Below are 16,221 nucleotides of genomic sequence, written 5' to 3'. Positions count from 1 at the left end.
GTCTGTCTGTCTGTGTATTTCTTAGATATTGATGTTGCTGATCATGGGCAGGAAGTGGAAGTGGGGGTGGGGAATCAAACCTGAGACCAGGACTCAACACTGCCATACGATCAGGCAGAAAGCGTCCAGAACGTAAGCAAGCTTGCTTTTCTTTCTTTCTTTCTTTCTTTCTTTCTTTCTTTCTTTCTTTCTTTCTTTCTTTCTTTCTTCTTTCTTTCTTTCTTTCTTCTTTCTTTCTTCCTTCCTTCCTTCCTTCCTTCCTTCCTTCCTTCCTTCCTTCCTTCCTTTCTTCCTTTCTTCCTCTCTCTCTCTCTCTCTCTCTCTCTCTCTCTCTCTCTCTCTCTCTCTCTCTCTGCCAATCCTGGGGCTTGAACTCAGGGCTTCTGTTACTCAAGGCTAGCACTCTACCACTTGAACCACAGCTCCACTTCTGGCTTTTTCTGTTTATGTGGTGCTGCGGAATCGAACCCAGGGCTTTCATGCATGCTAGGCAAGCACTCTACCACTAAGTCACATTCCCAGCTCCACATTCAGAATGTTCTCTTAACACTTTATTTCCTCTTTCAGGAGTCGGAAAATTCAGATTCGAAATATCCCACCTCAGCTCCGATGGGAAGTGAGTGTCTGGGAATGGGGCAGGGTAAATCTGGGTTGCCCTCAGTTAGCTGAGATGACCAGAGAGATGCCCCTGATTCTGAGAGGCGGGGGGGGGGGGGGGGGGTCTGGTCCTTTGCGCAGGGCTCCACCTCTGTATGTGAGAGGCATTACAGAGGTCAGAAGGGTGTTCTGTGAGCCCTAAAACCTGGTGGTGACAAGAAATGGATACAGGGACTCAATCCCCCCACCTTCCCCATGCCAGCTCTGCTTCCATAAAGGCCCTTAGTGCAGAGCTCAAGAGCGTTCCTGAGAAGACATGGATTAGTGTCACTATCAGGAAGGACCCCAGAAAGAGCAAACTGACAGGTGATGATGCTCAGTCCCCATAGATGGTTGGGGTAAGTGGAGACCCAGCCTGCGGCGCTCAGACTCCTTCTTCTTTTCTCTACACTCGCAGGTACTGGACAGCCTGCTGGCTCAGTATGGTACAGTAGAGAACTGTGAGCAAGGTAAGACTGGGTGGGGTAAGGGGAAGGTGTCTTAAGGAGCTGGGCGTGGCCTCCTAGGAGCCCCCGCCCTTGCTCTGCAGGTGACCTGTATGCTTGGCCTTTGCTGGGGGGGGGGGGGGGGGAGAGTTTGTACAGTCACTGCTTCCCAGGCTCCCAAGATGGTACCTGTCATTTTAGAACAGAAATTACTGTTCCCTTGAGCAAGGTGGTTAATAGTCCTTTCACTTGAGAAGTTTCACTTTTCTTGGTTTTGAGTGGAATAAGCAACTGGTCATTTTTTTCCCTCCTTGCCTCCCCCTCCCCCCGCCCCCCAGCACAGGCTAGGCAAGTGCTTTTCACAGGTCTACATTCTCAGCCTTTATGCCTTTTGCCACAAATGCCAGACACAACTGCCCCACACAGCATTGCCCAGCACCACTCCAGCATTGGTTGTAATGAGCAGCTTCTGCTAGTGCCCTGAGCACACATGCAGCTGCCCTGGAGCCGCAGCAAGAGACTACGCAGTCTCAGTTCTTCTAGGTAGTAAGGATGTTGTCATACACTGCCTCTGAGCCGGAAATGTTTGCTTTTGTGCAATGGTGGAGAGAACCTGCAAGTCTTCTTTAATGTCCCTTTCCCACTAGAGGCTGGCCCCGAATGCTTAATCCTCCTGAGGATTGCAGATGTACACCATCATTGCCCATTGTGTGTGCATGTGTGCCTGTGTTGGTACTAGGGCTTGAACTCTAGGCCTCCAACTCACTCACTTGATTTTTATTTTTATTTTTTGGCTGGTTTATTGGAGATAAGACTTTTCTGGCAGGCTTTGGACATTGATTCTCAGCCTCTTGAGCAGTTTAGGGTTACAGGGGTGAGCCCACAAGTGCCTGACCAGTACTTTATATCATTTCTGCTGGCAGCCCCCTCCTGAGGAGGGCCAGAAGGGTGAAGAGGGAGCTGACTCAGCAGGCACCTCAGCCTCAGGGTGTGGAGGCTTGTAGTGCTCTGGGGACTCCATAAGACATTGATACTTAAGACAGAAAGTTAGTTTTAGTACTTGAAATCCAGAAATATTTGTCCCAGCTACTTGGAATTCTATTACGAGTTAGCCAGATGGTTGCCGTCTTTGTAGAAAAGAGTATGTGGACAAATCAAAGAAAAACTCAAAATCAGGCTGGGAATGTGGTTTAGTATGAAGCCCTGAGTTTGAGTCCTCAGTACCACGTAAACAGACAAAACTGGAAGTGGCGCTGTGGCTCAGGTGGTAGAGTGCTGGCCTTGAGCATGAGAAGCTGAGGGACAGTGCCCAGGCCCTGCACTCAAGCCCCAGGACTGGCAAAAGAAAGGAAAAAAAGAAAAACCAAGAACACGCACATAATTAGATCCCAGGGCTTTGATGAGTCATGGATAGTGACTTCCCAAAGCAGCGATCGCCCATAGCCCACGGCTGAGATGTTTCCAATATTTAAGTCAGGACATCTTCCATAGCCCACAAACCCATGCTTGTCAGTCCAGTGTCTCTTCTCCCCTCCCCCCCTCGCCAGCATAACTTTGGTCAGTGTGTCCTTGCAGCTCTCTCAGCTTCTAGATTACATCTGAGTGTTCTCACATCTCTTGAGCCATATCCCTGCCAGCTAATTCTTGGGATGTTTCCCTCTGTATGTTGCTAATCTCACCCTAAGTGCAGTTTGACTTTCCAAGGGTAAGTTTGGTTCTTAGGGGCTTTATGTGCATTTGCTTCATTGCACAGTTGCTGTTATTGCAGCTATACCTTTTCTTTGGGGGGCGGTGGGGGGACCCTGGTTGGGGAAATCCTAGGAAAACAAAAGAAATGCAGGAAAGGTTACCTTGAATCCTCCAGTAGCTCTGGTTAAAAGGTGCCTCAGGGAAAAATTGTTTTTGACTTTTTCTTCCAGTTGTTTCATAAGCTCAACCTTCTGCTGACTGCCTTCTTGACCTCAAACATGGGATGCTGGGGTAAGGGGCCTGTGGGCGGGGCTGCAGATTTCACCACTAACACTGTCCTGCTGTTTCCACAGTGAATACTGAGAGTGAGACCGCCGTGGTGAACGTCACCTATTCCAACCGGGAGCAGACCAGGCAGTAAGTGCTCCAGAAGGAGGCTTTGCTGCGGGTGTGTGGGGTGGGGAGGGGTATTCTCTCAGTGTGGGGTACTGGGACCCTCTGCTTGAATTAGATGATAGGTAGGTTGAGGTGCCAAAGGAAACTCCCAAGCAGGCTGAGTTCTGATAGCCCAGTCAACCCTAGAGTCCCTCCAAAGGTTTTTTGAGTTTCCTTCACTTCTCAAGGGTTCAGAAGTGTTCCAGGATTGATGGCCAAAACACATTGAGGGCAGGGACCCAAAGCCCTCCCTGGGGATATCTGGGAGAAAAGGTTGCAGGTTCCTTTGCTGTGTTGATGGCGCCATCTAGTGTTTGTAAGGAGGAACTTAAAGGTTTAAAAAATGATTTGTTTTTATTTGTTTAATTTTTGGTCTGTTGTGGGATTTGAACTCAGGGCATGGGTACTGTCTCTGAGCTTTTTCACTCAAGCCTAGCACTCTACCACTTTGAGCCACAGTGCCACTTCTGGTTTTCTGGTGGCTCATTGGAGATACAAGAGTTGATCCTCAGGGCTGGGAAGATGGCTTAGTGGTAAAGTGCTTGCCTTACATGCATGAAGCCCTGAGTTTAATTCCTCATAAACAGAACAAGCTGGAAGTGGTGCTGTGTGGCTCAAGTGGTAGAGTGCTAGCCTTGAGCAAAAAAAAAAAAAAGCCAGGGACAGTGCTCAGGCCCTGAGTACAAGCCTCAGGCAAAATAATAATAATCATCATCATCATAATTAAAATAATTGATCCTCAGATCTCAGGCACCTGAGATCTGTAAGCTAGGCTTACAGGTGTGAGCCACCACTGCCTGGCTGAAAACAGGAAACTTGAATTGTTCTAACTACTTTCCTTTGGTGTTTTCTGCCATACAGACCAGAAAGGTTACCTAAGTGGTTAGTGGGGTGGTGAACTGGTTGTGCTTTCTCTTCAATATGTTCACGCAGTAACTTGGTAGAGTTCTTACGTACAAGAATGCCAGGTATGACCAGCATGGGTTGGAATGAACAACAGCCTCTCCTTCTGTTCCCCAGAGCCATCATGAAGCTGAACGGCCACCAGTTGGAAAACCATGCCCTGAAGGTTTCCTACATTCCTGATGAGCAGAGTGCACAGGGCCCGGAGAATGGGCGCCGGGGAGGCTTTGGCTCCCGGGGTCAGCCCCGCCAAGGCTCACCTGTAGCAGCAGGGGCTCCAGCCAAACAGCAGCAAGTGGACATCCCCCTTCGGCTCCTGGTACCCACCCAGTATGTGGGTGCCATCATTGGCAAGGAGGGCGCCACCATCCGCAACATCACTAAACAGACCCAGTCTAAGTGAGTCTCGGCTGCTGGCAGGCACAGGGAATAGCTGGTAATCAGGGAGGCCTTCTGGAAGCATGTGGGCGACATCAGCGCTTCCTCTTGGGAAATGTAGCTGATTCCACTCAGGGCTCGTTGCCTCCAATCCTGCAGTGTTGCTAGCAGGAAGGGGAACATAACTTCTCCTATGAAGTTTCATAGAAAATCTCTTGGAGAAAACCCAGTCTCGGTGAGTCAGAGCCACTGAGTGCTTTGTGATTTCATGACCAGCATGATGGCTTGATACTCTAATCTTAACTGATCATCATGCTCCATGGGAAGGAAAGAACAGGTTGCCTTAAGCCAGGTGCCCATAGCTCATGTCTGTAATCCTAGCTACTCGGGAGGCTGAGATCTGAGGATTGTGGCTCAAAGACAGTCCAGGCAAAAAAGTCCATGAGATGCTTATCTTTCAGTTACCACCCAAAAAAGCTGGAAGTGGAGCTGTGGCTCAAGTGGCAAAATAATAGCTTTGAGCAAAAATACCTCAAGAGACAGCACCTACAGCCTGAGTTCAAGCCCCAGGACCAGCACACACACACAAAAAGACAAGAAAAAAAAAAAAAAGTGAGGGCTGGGGATATAGCCTAGTGGCAAGAGTGCCTGCCTCGGATACACGAGGCCCTAGGTTCGATTCCCCAGCACCACATATACAGAAAACGGCCAGAAGTGGTGCTGTGGCTCAAGTGGCAGAGTGCTAGCCTTGAGCGGGAAGAAGCCAGGGACAGTGCTCAGGCCCTGAGTCCAAGGCCCAGGACTGCCCCCCACCCCAAAAAAAAAATGTGAGGTGAATTCATAAGTCCCTTTATTAGATACTGTGAGTTGAGACAGGGTTTTGGTTTGTTTATTTTTTCCTTCCCTGTGTATGCCCATACTGGGGCTTGAACTCAGGGCCTGGATCTTGTCCCTTGGTTGTGTTTTCTTTTGTTTTGCTGGTCATGGGGCTTGAACTCAGGGCCTGGGCTCTGTCCCTGAGCTCTTTTGCTTAAGACTAGCACTCTACCACTTGAGCCACAGCACCACTTCTAGGTCTTTTTTTTTTTTTTTAACTGGTTAATTGGAGATAAGAGTCTCACAGGGGGGGCTGGGGATATAGCCTAGTGGCAAGAGTGCCTGCCTCGGATACACGAGGCCCTAGGTTCGATTCCCCAGCACCACATATACAGAAAACGGCCAGAAGCGGCGCTGTGGCTCAAGTGGCAGAGTGCTAGCCTTGAGCTGGAAGAAGCCAGGGACAGTGCTCAGGCCCTGAGTCCAAGGCCCAGGACTGGCCAAAAAAAAAAAAAAAAAGAGTCTCACAGGGACTTTTTTGCCTAGGCTGGCTTTGAACCACTATCCTCAGATCTCATCCTCCTGAGTAGAGTAGCTAGGATTATGGGCATGAGCTACTGACCCCTGGCTATCCATTAGTTTTTTTGCTCATGCCTAACACTTGAGCCACAGCTCTACCTGTGGCTTTTTTGGTGGTTAATTGGAGATAAGAATTTCACAGATTTTCTGCCTGGGCTGACCATGAACCATGATCCTTAAATCTCAGCCTCTTGAGTAACTAGGATGACAGGTATGAGCCATTGGCTGTGAAATACAGTTTCGAACTGTGGCCTGTTTGTCCCCACCCTGGCAACCGTATAGACTATATTCTTGTCCTCAGATACCACCTGAAAGAGACAGCCAGAGCCCATGGTTCCCTGGGCTGGCTCTTTCCTCTCCTAATTTTGCCTTGTGCCACAGAGTGGATTTGATGCCTTTAATGAATGGGAAATGGGGAAGCGTGAAGACTAATGTGACAAGTGACAGCTGGCTGGCTCTCACCTTGTGGTCCTCAGGATAGACGTGCACAGGAAAGAGAATGCAGGTGCAGCTGAAAAGGCGATCAGCGTCCACTCCACCCCTGAGGGCTGCTCCTCTGCCTGTAAGATGATCTTGGAGATTATGCATAAGGAGGCAAAGGACACCAAAACGTAAGCCTCCACTTGGATCTTCACATCATGTCCCTCACACACTGTGGAGCTGGGAATCAAGCCGAGAGCCCCCAACATGCCAGGCAGTCAGCTCTATCTGTCTCTGAGCTGTGATCCTCGGTTCTTACCTCTTGAGTAGCTATAGAACTACAGGCACGAGCCACCTGGCTCCTGTCATTCCCAAAATCTCTTAAAGCTCTGGGGCGGCTGTGTGGCCAAAACCAGAGGGAAGACACTGTTCTGTGGCTATCAGGTTTTGTGTGTATGGGGTGTGGGTATGTGTTGGTACCATGACTTGAACTTGGATCTGTCACTAGCTCAGTGTGCTTGCTCAGCGGGTGCTCTACCTCTTTAAGACATGCCTCTACTCGAGCTTTTTGGCTCCAGTGGAGATGAATTCTCGACCTTTTTCTGTTTGGACTGGCCTGCAACTATGCTCCTCAGATCTCAGCCTCCTGAATAGATGAGATTATGGGCCTGAGCCACTGGCACCTGGCATGCTGTGCTGATTTTTGTCCTGGAACCCCCATGTGGGATGGCCTGATGGCTTAGTCTCTGCTGCCACTACTGATAGAGTTCTTCTTCTCCATTTCCCCAGGGCTGATGAGGTCCCCCTGAAGATCCTGGCCCACAATAACTTCGTGGGGCGGCTCATTGGCAAAGAAGGGCGCAATCTGAAGAAGGTTGAACAGGATACGGAGACGAAAATCACCATCTCCTCGTAAAGCTCTTCTTATTTATTGTTGGTGTTGGGGGGAGGTACACTGGCCTAGGTAGGGTACCTGAATTTCACTGTTGAGCCCTAACACCTGCCCCCCCCCACCCCGTCCCCTAAGTGGGAGATGTTTTTTGCTTGTGTGAAAATAATCAACCAAGTGGCAAAAGGTACGGTCTCACTCTGTAAGGACTGGGGCTCGCCCATCCTCTCTCATGTAGCAGGGAATAGGGGCTGCTCTAGAGTAGGCGCCTCTGTTTTCTTCCTGTCATAATCTTGATAGTCTCTGCCATGTCTTGAGGTAAGCGGGGCAAAGGCCTCTGCCATGAGAGAACTGACAGGCCTTGGTCTTTTCCAGCTAGTGTTGTGGTGGGTGGGCTGCCTCTGCAAGAACCAGTTAGGTGTCTGCCTTAGCGCTCTGAGTGCTTGCTGTACCTCTAGTTCCTCAGAGGCTGTTCTCAAACACACAGGCAAAAGACGGCCTTGCTTGGGCCATCAGGAAAGCACAGGTGCCAGCTTTCCTTGGTTGCCAGCCAACCATGGCCTCCTATGATTGGCTTTGTCCAAACACCTTGCCTTGATTATTGAACTGGACCCTGCAGAAATGAGTTAAACCTGGACTTGGCCCAGCTAGGCTTGGGCCTGTGCTGCCAGAGAAAGTTTAAGACCACCTTGCTCTCTGGGCAGGCTGCAGGACCTCACCCTCTACAACCCAGAAAGGACGATCACGGTGAAGGGGTCCATCGAGAACTGCTGCAGGGCCGAGCAGGAGATCATGAAGAAAGTCCGGGAGGCCTATGAGAACGACGTGGCCGCCATGAGCGTGAGTGCCACGAGCGGGGTGCACAGCGCCTCTCTATGCACCCTCCTTCTCCAAGCTTGTGCATGGCGGTGGACATGCGAATGACCGGCCCTGGCCCTGTAACCTTGGAGCTTCTTTTGCGCTTTTGACCCTCCATTAATTTGATTTTTGGGGTGGTGATGGTAGTGGTGGTGTTTGGGATCAGGTCCACATCCTGAACCTCACATATATTAGGCAAGGTTTCCACCATTGACCTACAGGGCTTGACCACTAACTACAAGCTCAGCCCCACAAGTAGGTGGGGTTTTTTGTTTGTTTATTTATTTAAATTTGGATACGTGTAGTGGGTCTTGAACTCAGAGCCTGGGTATTGCCTCTTAGCTCTTTCACTTAACATTGGTGCTTTACCCCTTGAGTCACAGCTCTATTTCTGGCTTTTTGCTGGTTAGAGATGAGTCTCACAGACTTTTCTGCTGGGACTGGCTTCAAATGGAGATCCTCAGACTTCAGCTTCCTGAGTAGCTGGAATTACAGATGTGAGCCAACTGCCAGCTTCCACTGATTTCCTACACACACACACACACACACACACACACACACACACACACACACACACACACACACACCCACGAGTGCGTGCATGCTGGGGGGTGGGAGAGGAACATTTTACATATTGCTACCACGTGAGCCACGCCTCCAACCCTTTTAACTAGTTTTTAGGGGGAGGGGTGAAGTACATGACGAAAAGGCTCAGAACCACTGGGTTCTAGGGGTCAGGGGACGCTCTGTCTCCCCGCTTCTCATAGAGGGAGGAGCAAGCATTACTGCCCAGAATTAGTGGTTTGTCTCCATCAGTGGATGGGACCATGAAAGAGGAGGGCTGCCTGGTGTTGCACTTTCAGGTGGGGGTGCCTGTTCTTGGGCCAGTGAGGATTACCGCCCCACCACCACCACCACCACATGCACACATAATTCCATGTGTCAAGGAGCGCCTGTGTTGGGCAGGTCTTTATGTAGAAGCATTCGGGAGTGGTCCCCTTTTCTGTTCAGCTATGCCCATCCACCAGGGCCCCGCAGGCCCTATGAGAGTGAGCTTACCTGTTCCTCACCATTCTTCCCCAGCTGCAGTCTCACCTGATTCCTGGCCTCAACCTGGCTGCTGTTGGTCTTTTCCCAGCCTCGTCCAGTGCGGTCCCGCCCCCTCCCAGCAGCGTCACTGGGGCTGCTCCCTACAGCTCCTTTATGGTAGGTGAAGGTCGGGTGCTAGGGAATCCCTGTGGGAGTCTGATGCTGTGGGGGTGGGCAGAGGGATGGAAGCTCAGGGGATCCCCCCTCCGCATCACTCCTAGGCATCAATCAGCTCTGGCTCTTTGTGGGGTTCAGGCAAAGATGCTGTCTATATGTTGGCAGCACTTTCCCTTCCTCTTCACTGTAGCCACACTGGGCTTCAGAGCTAAATGGCTTGTAGCATCCTTTGGCAGGCCGGGGTGCAGTTGTACCTGCACCTCTTCCTCATGGAAGCTGCAAGGCAGGGGAGTGGAGGGGCTCCAGTCCTGTGCCCTCTGGCCCTTGGTAAGGAGGCCCCTGTCCCGGCAGCAGGCTCCAGAGCAGGAGATGGTGCAGGTGTTCATTCCTGCCCAGGCAGTGGGTGCCATCATCGGCAAGAAGGGCCAGCACATCAAGCAGCTCTCTCGGTTTGCCAGTGCCTCCATCAAGGTGAGGTTTGCTCTAGTCATTTCCCTGTGCTTTGGAACATTCATCATGTCCAGTTAGGGCCCTTTCCCACAGAGCCAAAAGCCTCCTGGCTCTTTGGGTTTTTTGTTTTGTTTTGTTTTGTTTTTGTTTGTTTTTTGCCAGTTCCTGAGCACTGTCCCTGGCTTCTTTTTGCTCAAGGCTAGCACTCTACCACTTGAGCCATAGCACCAGTTCTGGCTTTTTCTGTTTATGTGGTGCTAAGGAATTGAACCCAGAGCTTCAAGTATATAAAACAAGCACTCTACCACTAGGTAGCTTGCCTCCTGGCTTTTGATTGGCTTTATCTTCAGTGCTTCTGGGTCTGCTGGCTGGGTAGTAGAAAGGTCAGTAGTATAGTATAAGGAGAGAGCTCAGGTTCTGCCCCAGGCTCCAGTCCTAGTACCACTTCAGGGTTCCACAGGGAGTCCCCCTCTCCTCAGCGTGATTCTAGGTCATCTGGCCTGCTGAGTGGCTGGCAGTGTTAGGTTAGCTGTCTTTCTGGTTTCCTAGATCCAGGGTCTAGGCAAGAGAGGAAAATCTATTGGGAAATAAACTGACAAACCTAAATCTATTTGTTAATGTGGTCTTAAAAAGCTTTGATTGTTCACCATGGGAGAACTTGTGTTTTTTCCTCTTGAGGGGACTCCACAGGACACCCCGCCCCCCAAACTAGAGATGAGGAGGGGCAGGGAGTCCCTGTTGAAAGCCAGTCTTCTAGCCAGCCACTTGCCTTCATACGAGTTCTGTTCTGGTGTGCTAGGGTGGTGACTTGGCCTTTGGATGGGGTGGAGGTGGGGAGGGTTTCTTCGTTCTTCCCCTGGGCAGTGGAAGTAGGTGGTGAGAGGGGACCCAGATGGAGTAGAGATGGAGGGGTTCCCCCCCACCCCCGAGGGGATACCTCTTTACCTGCGGTTTGTTCTTTAGATCGCTCCACCTGAAACACCTGATTCCAAAGTTCGAATGGTTATCATCACGGGACCCCCAGAGGCCCAATTTAAGGTTTGATTTGCTTGTTTTTCTTTTCTTCCTTTCTTTTATTTATTTATATTTTTTGCCAGTCCTGGGCCTTGGACTCAGGGCCTGAGCACTGTCCCTGGCTTCTTCCCGCTCAAGGCTAGCACTCTGCCACTTGAGCCACAGCACCACTTCTGGCCTTTTCCATGTATGTGGTGCTGAGAAATCTAACCTAGAGCTTCATGTATATGAGGCAAGCACTCTTGCCACTAGGCCATTCCCAGCCCCTGCTTGATTGTTTTTCTAAGCTAGGCAACTGAGGGTTAGAACTTGCAAGTGCAAGAGAAAAAGCAGATGAGAGGTTAACCTCTGTTAGCTGACAAATTCTTGGCACATCTTTCAGATTTGTCTAAAGGTACATAGGTCTATGGCTGCTTTCTTTTTTTGGTGGTGGTAGTGGTGGATGGGTGGGGTTTGAAATCAGGGCCTGGGTGCTGTCCCTGAGCTCTTTTGCTCAAGGCTAGTACTCTTCCACTTTGAGCCACAGTGCCATTTCCGATTTTTTTGGTGGTTAATTGGAGAAAAAGAGTCGCACAGCACAGATTTTCCTACCTGAGCTGGCTTCAAACAGTGATCCTCAGATCTCAGCTTTCTGAGTAGTTAGGATTACAGGTGTGAGCCACCAGTGCCCAGCTATGCCTGCTTTCATAGTAGCACCAAATCACTTTCTGTGGTCATTTTGTTGCTGTGGACTTCCTTTACCCTTTCCCTCATTACTCCTTTAAGGTCCACAAGGAATGTGGGAAAGAAAGCTGAGGTGTTTGTCACTCTCCATCTCAAGGTCTTGGCATCCTAGTCATTGACATGCATGTCTAAGAATTTTATTCCATGGGAAATACCTATTCAGTTCTCATAACTCGTGATAATCTACCAGGATGTCCATTATGGGGGTGCCTAGTGTGTACCACTATGCTCAGCTTATTGGTTAAGGTGCCACCTCACATTTTGCCTGGGCTGGCCTTGAATGGCCACCATCCTTATCTCTGCTTCCTGAGTAGTAGGCATTACAGGTGGGAGTCATGCAATTCATCTACCTGGGGCCTTCAACCTGTGTTAGGTGTTCAGTCTTCTATGGTGAGGAGCGCACTTTGTCTGCCCTTGGTGTGTTTCTGCTCTTTCCTGTCCCCACAGACTCATGGCCTGCTGATTAACCATGACCCACTCTCTGCAGGCTCAGGGAAGAATCTATGGCAAACTCAAAGAGGAGAACTTCTTCGGTCCCAAGGAGGAAGTAAAACTGGAGACCCACATCCGGGTCCCGGCGTCGGCTGCTGGCCGAGTTATTGGCAAAGGTGGCAAGACGGTGAGGCCTAAGGGCCAGGGGGAAGTTACCAATAGCTCTGCCATGGCCTCTGCTCTTCTGCCCTACTCAACTGCATACTCCCTGCTTGCCACTTGACTTCATCCTGCCAGTGCCTACTGGTCACCCACTTCCTGCACAGCTCTCCACTCCCTATGCCTTTTGCTTGCTGGGTTGCCTTGTGGATTAAACCTAGGGCCCTGTGCATGCTAGGCAAGTTCTTGAACACTGTGTCACATCCCCACTCCCTCCCCTGCTTTCTTGGTCGCACCCTGAGCTCCTTTCTGGCTGCCTCACCCCTCCCTAGGTGAATGAATTGCAGAATTTAACAGCAGCTGAGGTGGTAGTGCCAAGAGACCAGACCCCAGATGAGAACGACCAAGTCATTGTGAAGATCATTGGGCACTTCTATGCCAGCCAGGTATGTGGGGCACTTTCTCCATCTCAGTAGGATTTCAGGCCCAGACACCGAAAACTAGAGATTCCAGAAGTTTCTGTGTATGACCTAGACCGATCCTTGCGTTATACCCCCAATTCTTGCAGTTGACTTCTCTTATAGATCCTTATTTTTTTTCTGAGGGGGCTACTTGTGATTGAACTTGGGACCTTGTACTTGTTACACAAGCACACAAAACTCTTCTTAAGTTGGGCATGATGGCACAAGCCTGTAATGGAAGGCGACACTGAGACTTCAAGACTTGGGGCTTGAACTCAGGGCACTGTCTCTTAGCTTTTTCCACTGAAGGTTAGTACTTTGTCACTTGAACCATAGCTCCACTTCCAGCTTTTTGATGGTTAATTGGAAATAAAGAGTCCCATGGAGGGCTGGGAATGTGGCTTAGTGGTCGAGTGCTTGCCTAGCATGCATGAAGCTCTGGGTTCCTCAGCACCACATAAACAGAAAAGGCCAGAAGTGGTGCTGTGGCTCGGCTCACATGGTAGAGCACTAGCCTTGAGTAAAAAGAAGCTCTAGGACAATGCCCAGACCCTGAGTTCAAGCCCCAGGGCTGGCAAAAAATAAAAATAAAAAAGAATCCCATGGACTAGCTGCCCAAACTGACTTCAAACTGTGATCCTCAGAGCTCAGCTTCCCTGAGTAGCTAGGATGACAGGGGTGAGCCACTGGCACCCTGAATGAGACCGCATCTCAAAATAAAACAAGTGTTTTCTTAATCTAAGGGAAGAGAAGCATAAGGACACTCCTTTGGTATTTCATCCATTTCACTATAGAGCTTTATCATTTCACCTTTTTGCTAAGTTTCATGTAGGTATTTTACCCCCTTTCCCTGACTATCAGAATAGTTGTTTATTACTTCAGAACAGCACAGACTGGGTATATATAACTATCTTTGAGCTCCAGGAGTACCACTTCAGATTCAGTATCAAGACAAAGTGTTAGCTCTGTCAGTATTTAAACCCTTATAAACGAGTTTATACTGTTTCCTCCTCCCTTCCTACCCCTTTCCCTTTATTCACAAATTATTATAATTTTCCAGTGAATGATCAAGGCCTGCTTGGAGACAGATCGGAAAGCCCCGTTTCCACTCCCACCCCACCCCCAAATCCCCCTCATCTCCCACTCTCCCTCTTTCCTGAATTATTGAGTCTTGAGATGCTGGTCCCATTTGTTGCCAATGTCTCAAGTCTCTCTTCCCAGAGGTCTTACCTCTTCCCCCTTGCATGTTCTTGCTGTAGATGGCACAACGGAAGATTCGAGATATCTTGGCCCAGGTTAAGCAGCAGCACCAGAAGGGACAGAGCAACCAGGCCCAGGCACGGAGGAAGTGACCAGCCCCTTCCCATCCCACTGACTCCAGAACAGCGGGCAGAATTGGAGAACGTGATCTCCCAGCAGACCTGAGAATGAATGGGAATCAGGGTCCCTTGGGCCAGGCTGGAGATCAGGTTTGCCCACTGTCTTGCAAAAAGATGTCTCAGTGAGGAACCCTGATCTCCCCGCCATAGACACCAGGCCAGTTGATCAACCACACAGCCCACCCCTCAGAGCATCAACATCACATTGCAATTCTAGCTCAGGGTGCTTTTAAACGTGGATTGTTTAAGGAAGTTGTCCAGCCCCCACCAAGAGGGTGGGACAGGCCCCTGTGGGGAAGAGAAATAAAATTTCCTTCAGGTTTTTAAAAACCTCAAAGGATGGTTTGTTTCTTCACCTTAAAAAAAATCATCTTTCCAACTGTCATCTCCCTTCTTGGTTTAATTGATGAAATTTCCTTCATTCCCAGTGCCCCATGCCATACCTCATCTTATATTCACACTATTTTATCTGTACTGCTAGAGAAGTAAGAAAAAGAAAAAAATGGGTATCAAGGCATTTCTTTGCTTAAAGTACTGACTATGGAGATCTCTATTCTCATCTGAAGGATAATTTCAATGCCTCTCTAGCCAATAGGAATAGCAAGAAATAAAGAAGGGGGAGAAATAGGGAGAAAGATGATTAAAATATATATTAATCCACGTTTAAAAGGAGTACCCTTGGGTTGAGGATGTACCTAGGTGGTGTAGCGCTTGCCTAGCAAGTGTTTGGGGCCCTGGGTTCAGTCCTTAGCACCACGTGCGCATGTGCGCGCGTGCACGCGTGCACCCACACACACATACACATACACATACACACACACAATGAAGAAAAAGCAAAACCCAGAATTTGTGTCCTATGGCTGATCTATTTCAGATCACGATCTTGAAAAATTGACACAACTGAATATTTTCCCAGTCTGCTGGGGCTTCCCCAAGACTGTGCCCACTAACCCCCACATCACATCTCCCCCCCCCCCCCCCCGTGTGCGTGGGTAGTACCCAATGCTCAGCAGGGTTGGGGCTGACCACTGTCCCTGATTCCCATCGTTCTCAGGCGGATTTTATATTTTTTTAAAGTCTATTTTAATGATTGGATATGAGCACTGGGAAGGGGACATGAACTCCCCTTGATAAAGCATCAGCTCCGTGGAGGACTTGAGTGGCCCTAAGGTGCCCTCACCCCAGCTCGCGTGCTCTCCCCGAAGGGCTGGCTCCCAGAGGTTACGAGGTTGCCAGGCACTCCTCACCATGGTAGTGGTGTGACTTGGAACCCAACTTCCAAACTTCTGATTGGCTCAAGTCCCTCGTCATCTGGCAAATGCAGTACATGGGAGAATATTTGCTTCTGTTTCTTATTCTAGAGGAGTATTTAAGGACGGCGTCTGCCTCTGTGAATAATTATTGTCCATGATGAGAAGGTATGCCTATCGACAAAGTTCAGACTACCAGCAGCATTTTATGCACAAAGGGGTAAACGAGCTTAATTTATTGATTGAACAGGCTCTGTAAGATCCCGTTGGAAGTTTAGCCCTTGTGGAGGCCAGTGGTCATCAGTTGCAGGAGGCTAGGCCTCCCTCCTAATGCCATACTGATGGTTAATGCATCTTAGCCGGGTGATGCACTTTAGCTACCCTGGACAATACAATTACGTGTGCTGGGAAGGGAGGTAGGGCTCGTTCTGCATGCGGAAGGGCGCGTGCCTGGAGTCTTCTCCCACCCCAACCCCCCACATTGCAACAACTGACACCAGAACAACCATGACGTGTGACGTGTGTGTGGGCGGAGTCAGGCAATGCTGTGTGCGAAGTAAACTACCTCAAGGTATGAAGTTACCTCAGCAATTATTTTCCTTATATTTTTTTTGTTCTGTTCCCCCATCCCCTCTCCCCTTAAAATTTTTTTTTGATCTTTTTTTTTTTCGTTGCGGCTTGCTGATATTTTATATAAAAAAAAAAGAAAAGAAAAGCAAAAGAGAAGCTGATAGTCTTGAATATTTTATTTTTTTAATGAAAAGAAAAAATGAGAAAGTTATGTTTCATAATTTCTTACAAACATGAGCCAGTAAACCCTTTTAGGAACTCCCTGAGGAAGACAGGCCCTGGTGGGAAGGGCAGCAGGGCCGGGCCCTGGGAGAATGGGGTGGAGAGGGAAGGCCCCAGTGTGAAGACACCTCCCCTTCCAGGGGCAGAGCCCAGAGCCTTATGGGACTCTTCTAAGTCTGACCTTGGGAGGAATGCCTGTCAGGACTGAAAGGTCCCAGCAGAGCCCCTGGGGTATGGGAAGAGCAAAAACTAGGGTCTCAGCAACTAACCAGCTCCTGGGCTCTCCTGTTCCCTCTAGTTAAAAAG

General features: G+C 49.5%; 1 protein-coding gene across 2 annotated transcripts in view; it reads left to right on the top strand.

Annotated features, from left to right (window-relative positions):
- Positions 1–14,206, top strand: part of Igf2bp1 (insulin like growth factor 2 mRNA binding protein 1) — a 38,158-nt gene extending 23,952 nt beyond the window's left edge. Inside the window, exons 3-15 of one of the 2 annotated variants that reach the window (XM_048365431.1) lie at positions 568–616; positions 1,055–1,106; positions 3,125–3,188; positions 4,227–4,508; positions 6,359–6,493; positions 7,092–7,214; positions 7,896–8,031; positions 9,133–9,255; positions 9,610–9,726; positions 10,669–10,743; positions 11,930–12,061; positions 12,366–12,479; positions 13,754–14,206. In XM_048365431.1, coding sequence (XP_048221388.1) covers positions 568–616; positions 1,055–1,106; positions 3,125–3,188; positions 4,227–4,508; positions 6,359–6,493; positions 7,092–7,214; positions 7,896–8,031; positions 9,133–9,255; positions 9,610–9,726; positions 10,669–10,743; positions 11,930–12,061; positions 12,366–12,479; positions 13,754–13,846 — 1,495 coding nt within the window. In that variant the 3' untranslated portion in view covers positions 13,847–14,206. Of the gene's footprint in view, positions 1–567; positions 617–1,054; positions 1,107–3,124; positions 3,189–4,226; positions 4,509–6,358; positions 6,494–7,091; positions 7,215–7,895; positions 8,032–9,132; positions 9,256–9,606; positions 9,727–10,668; positions 10,744–11,929; positions 12,062–12,365; positions 12,480–13,753 lie in introns of both variants that reach the window. The other variant, XM_048365430.1, reaches the window with a different exon arrangement.
- Positions 14,207–16,221: the final 2,015 nt, after the last annotated feature.

The sequence above is a fragment of the Perognathus longimembris genome, chromosome 17 (genome assembly GCF_023159225.1).
Source record: "Perognathus longimembris pacificus isolate PPM17 chromosome 17, ASM2315922v1, whole genome shotgun sequence".
In the NCBI taxonomy this organism is placed as follows: domain Eukaryota; kingdom Metazoa; phylum Chordata; class Mammalia; order Rodentia; family Heteromyidae; genus Perognathus; species Perognathus longimembris.
The sequence above is the reverse complement of the archived record's forward strand: the minus strand, read 5'-3'. Positions and strand labels throughout refer to the sequence as shown.